The 10755-nt window shown below is 44.0% G+C and overlaps 1 protein-coding gene across 2 annotated transcripts in view; it reads left to right on the top strand.

Moving 5' to 3' along the window:
- The first annotated feature begins 344 nt into the window (after positions 1 to 344).
- Positions 345 to 10755, top strand: part of GLS (glutaminase) — a 66583-nt gene continuing 56172 nt past the window's right edge. Inside the window, exons 1-3 of one of the 2 annotated variants that reach the window (XM_056349213.1) lie at positions 345 to 731; positions 8795 to 8891; positions 9376 to 9497. In XM_056349213.1, coding sequence (XP_056205188.1) covers positions 403 to 731; positions 8795 to 8891; positions 9376 to 9497 — 548 coding nt within the window. In that variant the 5' untranslated portion in view covers positions 345 to 402. The remainder of the gene's footprint in view (positions 732 to 8794; positions 8892 to 9375; positions 9498 to 10755) is intronic. The other variant, XM_056349214.1, reaches the window with a different exon arrangement.

Here is a 10755-nt window from a genome sequence, read left to right as displayed (position 1 = left end):
CGCTGGGGAGGCGATGACTCAAACTTTCCCCCCGCCCAGAGGCCGGGGCCGACAGAAAATGGAGGCGGTGGGAAGGGCGGGGTGGCCCCGAAGCGGACGGCGCCCCCGGCCCGCTACGCGCCGCCGCTCACCTCAGCGCGGCGCCGCCCGGCCCCGCGGCTATCCCGCCGGCGGGGGGCGCTGCTCCCGCCCGCCCCCGCAGCGCCCGGGCCCTACAGGCTCGCCCCGCGCCGGGGGCGTGGCCCGGGCCGGAGCGGCGTCCCCGCTGGCCAATGAGCTCACCGCGTGCCTGACAGTTACGCGGGCGCCGCCAATCGGGGGAGCGGGGGGCGGGGGCGGCGGGGCGCGAGAGGCTCCGCAGGCCGCCCCGCTGAGGCACTCGGCGGAGGGAAGTGGCGCAGCATGATGCGGCTGTGGCGCTCGGCGCTGCTGCGGGAGCTGCTGCTGCTCGGCCCGCCGGGGGCAGCCGGCGGGGGCGGCCCGGGGCCCGGCGCTAGCCCCAGGCGCCTCCCGCCGCCGCTGGCCGCCTTCGGGGCCAGCCCGCCCGCCTCCCGCCGCGGTCCGGGGCTGCCGGCGGCGCGGGGTTTGTGCACTCGCTCTGAGGGAGCCTTGGAGGAGCCGGGGAAGGGGGCGCCGCCGCCGCCCGGCGAGCCCCCCGCCGACAGCGGCCACACCAATAACCACGGCGGCGGCAAGGAGCTGGCCGGAGGCGGCGGCGGCGGGGGGGAGAAGTGAGTGCGAGGGGGGCGGCGGGGGCGGGCCGCGGCGGGGCCGGGCCGGGCGGCGGGGGATGCGGTAGGCGCCATGTGAGCGCCGCCTTCCTCCCCTCGCACGCGTGGTGCCTGCGGAAGGGGGCGGCCCGGCGGCGGGGGCCGCTTCCCCGGCAGGTGCGGGGGCCGGGCCGCAGGCATCGCCCCTCCGGGGGGCGGGGGGTCCGTGCCCGGCCGCGGGGCGGAGAGGGCCCGGTACCCGCGGGTGGGTGCGAGGAGCTGCCCAGCCCCGGGGGGGGGGGGGCGGGGAGGAAGCGGGGGCGCGCGGCGGGGGGAGCGCGCGTGTCTCGGGGCTCCGCGGGGTCCCGTCCCGGGCGGGGGGCGCTCCCCAGCGGGCTGGGGCTGGCCGCAGGCAGCGTGCTTTCGGTGGTTGTTTCGAGGGCAGCTACCTGCAGAAGCTGTTTTCCGAGAGAAGTGAAAGCTGTGTCATCTGACATTAATTATTAAAGGCGGCGTGCGTGGTGTGTGGGTCTCCCTGGGCGGTTTTGCAGCGCTGCCGTCTCCCACGTCCACATCTAGTGCAGTGGGGGTTAGGTATTGCCACCCGTCGGGGATGCGGAACATGTCCCTGTGCCCAGAGGTCCTGATTTGTCCCCCAGTCACAAAGGTGCACATAGGTAACAGAATGATAAAACTGTATACGCTTATGCAGTTAGTATTCCTTCACTTAGAACCTTAAATAAGCTCAAAAAATGGTCAGGGACCGAGGCATCAGCTCTGGCTCGTGACCCTGGTAACAACCAGTAGTGGATAACAGGGATGGAGTATGATGATGAGGGAAAGGGATTGATGGTTCTCCTTAGTGCTCTGCACTCTTGGTCCTCAGCATTACACAGGTCTTGAAAAACTCCTGTTCATTTCCCACCCCACCCAGCTGACAGTTTGCCCATGCTTGTTTGAATGTGGGTACGCTTCGTATCTCCGATAAGCTGTCAGACTTGTAAAAGGTTAACTGTGAGCCCCATGAAGGCCTATCTCCTCTGTGTGGGTTTGGAACATGCCTCTTGGCTTTTCCTGTAGGCAACCCATGTCTTCTTTGTGCTGCTTATGGGGTGGCATAATAAAAATGTTAAACCAAGCTGCTTTCCCAGGCTTTGCTATGCTTATTACCTAGATGAAAAAAGCAAAAGACAGAGGAAGTAAGGCCAAGGAAGGAGTACCTTGTTTTAACACTGAGCAGTCTCTCTTGGCCTAATACTAAGAAGTCTGGAAAACATTCTGCAAGGTCAGTTGGGAAGGCTTCAGCTCCTAGCTTGTTAGTAGTCCTGCTTCTGAGTTTCAGGTTTTGTGTGGGGTCTTTTTTTTTTTTTTTTTTTTTTTCTTTCCTTTTTTGGCATGAACTTTAACTCCTTCAATGTGGTAGGTTGGGAAGGAAGCTATCTTCCTCTTTTTCTCCCACCAAATGTCTTAGCTGCTTGGCTTAGTTCAAGCCTTTTGTTTCAGTGGGATATAGTCTTCCATAAAGGCATCACTTACGATTTCTGCTGTCAAGCTCAGTAAAAAATGCATGCTGGTCAGGTTAGATAACATACAATATCATACACTATCATATCTGTATTGTTATTATATTTGTACTGTTGTTCAACATATATGAAGTTTCATCTTTGAATTGACTTTACACAATGCTTTGGAACAAAAAAATTAATCAGATGCGGCTCAAGTAGGTGTGTTTTCAATGAGAAATGCAGACAGTACCATTAAAAACTTAGGAAAAAACAGTATGCCAGCTATGAGGGTTTTTTGAGGAGGATGTTGAGAAGGTGATTTATTAAAGAGGTAACATTTTCTTAAACTGATTTTTTAGAACAGCTTCCTACAGCTAGCATCAGTTAGCTTTACCAGACGCATTAGAAGTTACAGGATTTACCTGTGTAGTCACAAACCAGTTACATGCAGTTTAATCATTTTTGGCTTTTGACAAAAGGATGTATTTGAAAGTCAGATGCTTCCTCTTTGAGCCTTACTGCAAAATGAGCAAGGAGCAATTACATAAAACATACAGCATATAGTTGTGAACAAGGAAAAAGCTGGAAACAGTTTCTTTTCAGTTCAGACTGTGCAGGAATTCCTGGTGGCACGTTAGCCAGGCCGTTGGATACTTTTTTTTTGAAGAATTTAAAAAATCTTGCTTAAGCATTTATATATGATATGGAAATCATTGCTATATTAAGGCAGAGTGCAGGGCTCAGAAGAAAAGTGAAGATCTTCAGAAGACAGGTTCCTAGACTAAATTGACAACTGGGCTGTCAGTGCAGTCTGGGTGTTCTGCTGATTGTAGCACTTTGCCATCCAGCAGTATATAACATTTGAGTTGTGTTTGGCCCATGATTTGTGGACCCAACTGGGAAGACAGTAGTCCTTCATACACTTTTGTTTGTTTGTTTTGAGGGATTATTTTTTCCTATTTGGTTGTAAGGTCATGGCTCTAGGATACTGGAACAGCCTACGGTATCGAAGGACAGCACTGACATTTTCTTGCTTGTTTGCTTGCCCAACAGTCCTCATGTACAGAGAGTAGGAGTTGCGAGTGAAAACCGAAAATTTGTGCAAAGACTGTACAGAAATTTAGAACAGTTTTAATTTCTTATAGAGGGAATAAATTATGAGGTCTGTGGCTGATGAAATAACTAGTATCCCATTGCATAACCACATCCCCTTATGCATCTTTTTCCTAAACATATTCCACCACCTCCTTGTCCCTGCAATCCAGCCTTCACTCTGTGAGACTTGATACATTTTGGAAAGAAAAAAAAAAATTGAGTTTCAACTGAGAGTGGTCATAGACTGGTATTTTTGATTAATGAAGGCTGTGCATTAAAATGCAGTCATACCTATGTTAATGCCTAAATAATTAAAAACAATAACCCAGTTGTAAAATCCTAAATTATAAACTTCTGTAATGTTTAAAAGTGTTTACTTCTACTTCAGTATAACTGTGCACTGTTCACTGTCAGCGTAAGTGTGCGTTGTAGGATCAAACATAGTTTATCTTAGTATAAGCTGTTTCTAAATTACAAAGGCCTTAAGGTGAGAACAAGGAGCAAAATGTGAACAACCCTGATTTCTAAAGTATAGCTACATTGCAATATTTATGGGTACTAGTGTATGGAATATAGGAAGATGGTTAATGCAAGTGTTTTATTAATTTATTTTTTTTTTCTTAAGATGACAAGGGAGTGGTAGCGCTCCTTTTTAAGGACAGGGCTGAATTCTGGAAATACCTTTTATAATGAGTTTTGTTTTTGTGTCCAGGCCAGATTCCAGAGGAATAACTGTATAGTAACCAGGCAGTGTTTCATCTCTCTGCCACTCCTGTTGGAGTGTGGATATAATAGCTGCAGATAGAAGAAAATGTTAAAACTTTGCTTTCATTAGACCTTTGGCAACTTCCTTAGAGGCTAAGGTTTTGAAGCAACAGTCCTTGTTTTCAACATAAACACTTTGATGTCTACTAAAATATGTCCATCTTTGGTCTATGTTTATAAATATTTAGTTTTGTCGGAATCTTGGTAAGTTCCCAGGTTACCCGCCACTGTTAGTGGGACCAGTATCTTAACTGTGGAAGTACTTGTTGGCTTGACAAATGTTTATATCTCTTAGTTGGAGATCAGTTATCTGTAGTATGGTGATACCTTCTTCAGGATGCCTGTTTTATATAGAGTGGCTACCGACTGTGGGTTTCAGCCCTTGTAGCTTTCATAGAATAGTTGGGGTCATTAGGGGTCTTTAAAAGCCATATAGTCCACTCCCCTGTGATGAGCAGGGGCATCTTCAACTAGATCAGGTTGCTCAGAGCCCATCCAACCTGACCTTGAGTGTTTCCAGGGATGGGGCATCTACCCCATCTACCTCTGGGTAAACTGTTTCACCACCCTCGTACAAAAAAAAAAAAAACCCCACAAAAAAAACCAAACAAAAAAACCAAAACCACAAAAAACCAACCAAAAAAAATTTCCTTATATCTAGACCAAATCGACCCTCTTCTATTTTAAAGCCATTACCCCTTGTCCTGTTGCAACAGCCCTACTGAAGAGTCTGTCCCCATCTTTCTTGTAAACCCCGTGTGAGTACTGAAAGGCCACAATAAGGTCTTCCCAGCACCTTCTTTCCTCCAGGCTGAACCACCCCAACCTTCCCTCAGCCTTTCTTCATAGGAGAGAGGTGTTCCATCCTTCTGGTCGTTTTTGTGGCTTCCCCCGGACCTGCTCCAACAGGTCTGTGTCCTCCCATGCTGAGTGCCCCAGAGCTGGATGCAGTGCTGCAGGTGGGCTCTCACCAGAGCAGAGCAGAGGGACAGAGCCCCCTCCCTTGACCTGCTGGCCATGCTGGTGGTGATGCAGCCCAGGATACAGCTGGCCACCTGGGCTGTGAGTCCACATTGCTGGCTCATGTCTGGCTTTTCATCCCCAACCACCCCCAGGTCCTTCTCGGCAGGGCTGCCCTCAGTCTCTTCACCCCCTCAGTCCCTTCACCCCCTCAGCCTGTGTTGGGGGCTGCCCTGACCTATGTGCAGGACCCTGCACTTGGCCTTGTTGAACCTCATGAGGTTCAGACAGGCCTGCTGGAGCTCATCCAGGTCCCTCTGGATGGCATCCTGTCCCTCAGGCGTGTCACCCACATCATGCAGCTTGTGTCATCTGCAGACTTGCTGAGGGTGCGGTGGATCCTACTGTCAATGTCATTGATGACGGTGTTAACCAGTACTGGTCCCAATACAGACCCATGAGGGACTGTTTGTGACTGCTCTTGTGACCTTAAATTTTTATGACTGGTGTCTTATGGTTGATAAAGAACCTGAAAGTATAATTAGCAGCATCATATCTTTGTATCTTTTGTTGTTTCATAAATCCTGTTCTGCATTTGGCAGTTATGTCTTGAAGTACCAAGTAGGAGTGTTTCACTGTATTTGAAATTTAATCTCTTTTATATTGTAGAAATTGTTTTGTATCAGTACAATGCTTATACCAGATTCCATGAAGGATTTAATTTTAACAAGAGCTGAATTACAAAGAGCTGAAGGAAGGAACAATGTGGATCACACAGTCCTTGTGCTTGGAATTCCTGCATTCTTTTTTCTTTATATTTAAGGACCAGTATGGAGCATCTGCCAGTATTCTAGTCCACAGGTTAGCGTACCACTGAAGAAGTCTAATTGTGTAATAGTCTGGTGCTTTCTTTTTTAAATCAGGGAAATCAGTATCAAAAGTCATTATTCATGAAATGGAATAAACTGGAATTTCCACTTTAATTTGACTGGCAATTGCAAGTTACCTGACTTGAAAAACAGCTCTTTACAACATGTGTTGAACAGCACTATCTTGCTAAGTGCGCTCATAGTGCCAAAACACAGCTTTTAGATTAAGCAAACATCAGTTACTGACATCACTGACCTGATAAACTGCAGAGCAAGCCTTTCTACCTCTATTTAGCTGATAACCTTTATCAAAAGATGGACTGTTTGACAGAGAGCAATTTTCTGTAAATATATCGAATGCCATCCTCTTTGCTTTGGCAGTCAGTGCTGATCCATTGTTAAATTAGGCTGACTGACCCAGGGTTGAACAACAGCAGATGTGAAAGATACGGAAACCGTGTCAAGAGAGAATTTCTGCTGCGAAAGGTGCTCATCTCTTTAATAGACTAAAATCTTACAAAGAGACAGATCAGAATCTTGGTCAAATGTCTGAAGTTTTTTTTTCTGCCCCCTAACAGATAGAGATGCCACATTAGGAACAGCTGTAAAATTCTGAATAATAGGTCAGAAACTTGTAATTAAATAAGTCATAAGTTCATGTTTCTCAATGCCTTTGCCAGCTCGTTTCATCAAAGTGAAATACGAAAATTTCCTGTGTCAGACCATCAGCAATCCAGTAATGAGTCTTACAGCTGAGGCATTCCTTGAAATGTGAAACCTCGATGCTTTGGGGAGCTTAGTTAAATGCTCTGTAAATGGGGAAAATACAGGGTGTAGACTGTGTAACTCGGGGTAGCTTTAAAAAAACCCGTAGCTGCAGAGTTCAGATGCAGGTACAGGATGAAGCTTTAATTGGTGTGTCAGTAGCTTTGGTTCTGTTGGCTTGACTGGGCATACTGTTCTCAAAAGATTGAAAGCACAATGTGCTGCGTGGAAGACATGATTTTTCTTTAGGAAAAAGGGTGTTCAGTAATTTGCTTGAGGTAGTTGCAAGCATTTGTCTTGGTTGAATTGCCAGCCTGTCTGTGCATTAGTCAGCCAGCATCATTTAAAAAAAAAAAAAAAAAAAAAGCCAGACTGGAAGACAAGGAAAGTTCTGTTGGCTTACAAAGCTGTCTTCTGTTCTTAGTATGTAAGTAGAGTGTTTTAAATAAATTGGAAAATGAGAAGTGAGATTTTTTACTACTGGTTTTTGCTGCTAGTTATGAGGAGAGGAGGGAGGCGAATGTAATCTAGAGGTTGCCTTAAATTTAAAAGAGTATTTGGATATAATCAGATTTGTATTAAAAATAATTATAAATCTGACCTGTTGTTGGGGTAGAGTAAGCTAGTATTGGGAGAGAAGGAAGGATTAAATGCCAGTCTGTAAGATTGTACTGGCCTACTGAGGATCTGTGCTTAGTTGCATTTTTATTTCTGTAGTTACAACCCTAAGTACTGATATTCAAAGAATTGCTTATCTTGTGAAAACTGTCATGACCGGAATTCAGACCTGCTTTTTGTACGCACATGCATACATGTATAAAAACAGACGAATTGCCACCGAGCATTCTAGTTGTGGGCAATAACTTTTATACATTACAGTATAGTAACATAAGCTTTAAAACTAATGGCTAAAATAATGTAAGACTGCATACTCTGCATTTTAGTTAATTTATGCCTGCATTTACTGGAGGATTTATTTTTGCTTCTCAAACATCAGAACATTGGCTTTCTTAAATTGACTTTGTCTAGAAACAAACCTGAGCACATCAGGGGACTAAAAGAATTGATCCAAAGCCCTTTGCTATCACTGCCCCTAGCAGTTTGGAGGTGTATGTTCCAGCTGTGTGCTGTGATGCCAACTGTATGCTGCGGTGCCATGCTTGCAGGGGAAGCATAACGAACTGAGTACGGACTTGTGCTCCTGCCTGCTGCAGAGTGCTTTGGAATATTAAGGGAAGGTGTAGCTCTGAGGTTAAACTTAGAGAAAACTTCCAAAGGCTTTGAGGCAAAGCTATTACACCTCTTTCTCTTAGAAGGAATCTTGATGCTTAATTTGGTAGGTTTCCTTCACATTAACTATTTTAACACGTGGAATGCTTGGAGAGCCAGTGTATTTACATTGATAAGCATAGTGAGCATTAGAGGTGTATCTGTACTGCATGTTACCTTTCTAAGTATGCCTGATGGGAGTTCGTGCCTCTGGTGCCTGAGCTGGTTCAGGTTGCTGTACTATGTATGCTGCAGAAGGCTTTGCTTGCTTTTGCTGTAACTATGTGGCTTACATAAGCTTCTAGAAAGACAAGGGCTTTAGGACTCCTCCTAGGAGTTCCTAAAACCAGGATTATTTTGAAGAAAATGATACACATTCATTATCTCTTTTCTCTTGCCTGTGGAACCGTTGGGTCAGTCTGCTCTTACAGCTTGATTACGAAGCATGTAGATCTTTGAGTTTTATAAATACTTCATCCTCTGTGCAAGGAACATGTCTATCCTCTGTAACATCAAGGGAAACGTGACAAACCTGCTTCAAAATATTTCTAATTGTAATCTTAGCAATAAATGTAAGTCAGTAAAAACATGACTATGTTGCAGTTAAGAATGTTGTGAATATTGTGAAATGTATATGCTACTTCTGTTATTAGCTTTTTTTTCCATATTTAAAGCTGAATTAAGCTTTGTGTTCACTGATAAGTGTTCTTTGAAATTGGTGGTAGCGGTTATATTGGGAGTGAAAATGTGTTTCCTTGTGAATAATACAACAATAAAAAATGTGTATAGATAAAAATATGCACTGAACTAATCTATGCATGTGTTTTTGTTTCTTTTTTTTTTTCTCCTCCCCTAGTAAAATGAAGCAAGGTCTCCTTCCTAGCTTAGAAGATCTACTTTTCTATACCATTGCAGAAGGACAAGAAAAAATACCGGTTCATAAATTCATAACTGTAAGTCTACTGTTCCAGAGTGCTGTGTGAAATCTAACTACTACAAGATTTTTTTTCTAATACTTTAGATACAAGAATACAAACCAAAGAATTTTACACGTGGTTAGCTGCAACAAGAAATGTAACTTCCCACCCCTGTCCCCCCCCAACAGTGTTTCTCTAAGAGTGAGTGTACTAGTGTTGTTACTCACTACTTTGCTGTGCAAAAAGAGTGTGCTTGAGAGCATCTGTGTCTGTGGCAGGGCCGGGTACTGTTTTGATGTATGTAGAATATAGTCGGACCGCTGTGGATTTCAAATGACATTAGTCCATTGACATAAAGTGCAGCTGAAATGGCAAAAGGATTGGTAAGGTATCAGAATGTCTCTGTGTTGATAACACAGTGCAGGTGTTTCTTTATCTTGATAAATGAGACAGAGCAGTAGAGAACTTGATTGTAATAGCATATCTTTTCATTTTAGTAATTATTGTTTTATTGTAATAGGCACTCAAATCTACAGGATTACGTACATCTGATCCCCGATTGAAAGAGTGTATGGATATGTTAAGACTGACCCTTCAAACAACTTCAGATGGTGTTATGCTGGACAAAGACCTTTTTAAAAAGTAAACTTTCTGTCAATAATATAACTATATAATTCTGAATGAATGTTGTCTGTTACTGACTGCTGTCTTACAAGGTATATAAATCAATGTGTGATTAGAAAGGGAGTCAAACACACACTCCTACTGATGCTATTTTCATACGAGTTCGTTCTCTGGTTTCATGCAGCAGACAGATTGTGTGATCTCCATGAGAGTTTAATCTATCAGTGTTTGTTAGCTTGTGTATCTGATCCTATACTGCAACTCTCGGTCAGATGCAAAGTAAATTTATTGATGGGGTGTGGAGTATTTAGTACGAGTATGTAAAACCTCTCTCTCTACATCATCAATTATTTTAATCTGAAGTTCAAAATGCTGCTTCTGTGTGGTGAGGTGTGCAGAGCATGTATGTAGTTAATCCTAAAAAAGAGTATGTGAAAAATAGTGATGTGAAATTTCAAGATCTGTAGAGATGGGAGTAGTTAGGACTGTAGAGACTGCTTTGGTCTGTTTTGGAAAAGATTTGTGTGCCATATTTTTAGTGATGCTTTTTTTTTTTTTTTAAGATAAGTCTGTGGTCAGTTAGCTGAACAATATAAGCACTGTTTAGGCTGTCTTCAGTTCATTCCAAACGTGCTCCTTTGTGAACTAATCCTGTTTAGTGCTATTTCCTCTGTTACAATTTAAAATACATATGTGCATATATATAAAAAGGTGTGTTTACATACATAATTGTGTATATGTTATATCAGACTATAAAATATATACAATATATGCTTATACTATGTCATATATTTAAGTAGTTGCTGTAAAAAACATAAAAGTATATATATTATATTTTCTAAGATATATAAACATTTTTGGAAGTACATTGGGGGAAAAAAAATGAGTATCTGTGTGTGTGACAAAATTGCAAACCATTCAGATCCTTAATCATATGTGGGATACGTCTTAAGGGTACAGTGTGGACTAACTTTATTCCTATATTCAAATTCAAGAACCAGATTTTCACTGGTTATTTGTCATCACAGTAAAAACTCTAAATTGTTACAGAGTCAGAAACCTTCCTGGGTGTGTGGTTGGATTGGAAAGGAAATGCGTTTTGCTATTATGCATTACATTTATAGTAGAAGGCTTGTTTGTAACAGTAAGCTATGGATTATGTTTTAGGCAAGGGCTCTACATTAAAAAAAGGACAAGTGATTGCTAATTAGCAAGGTTAGCCTGTGTCCTGTGGCACATCTCTAGGATTTGATCGTCTGTGTTGGGGGCGTGGTTG

This window comes from Falco biarmicus, chromosome 8 (genome assembly GCF_023638135.1).
Source record: "Falco biarmicus isolate bFalBia1 chromosome 8, bFalBia1.pri, whole genome shotgun sequence".
Taxonomy (NCBI): Eukaryota; Metazoa; Chordata; class Aves; order Falconiformes; family Falconidae; genus Falco; species Falco biarmicus.
Note: the sequence above shows the minus strand (reverse complement) of the source record. Positions and strands in the feature narration are given on the sequence as shown.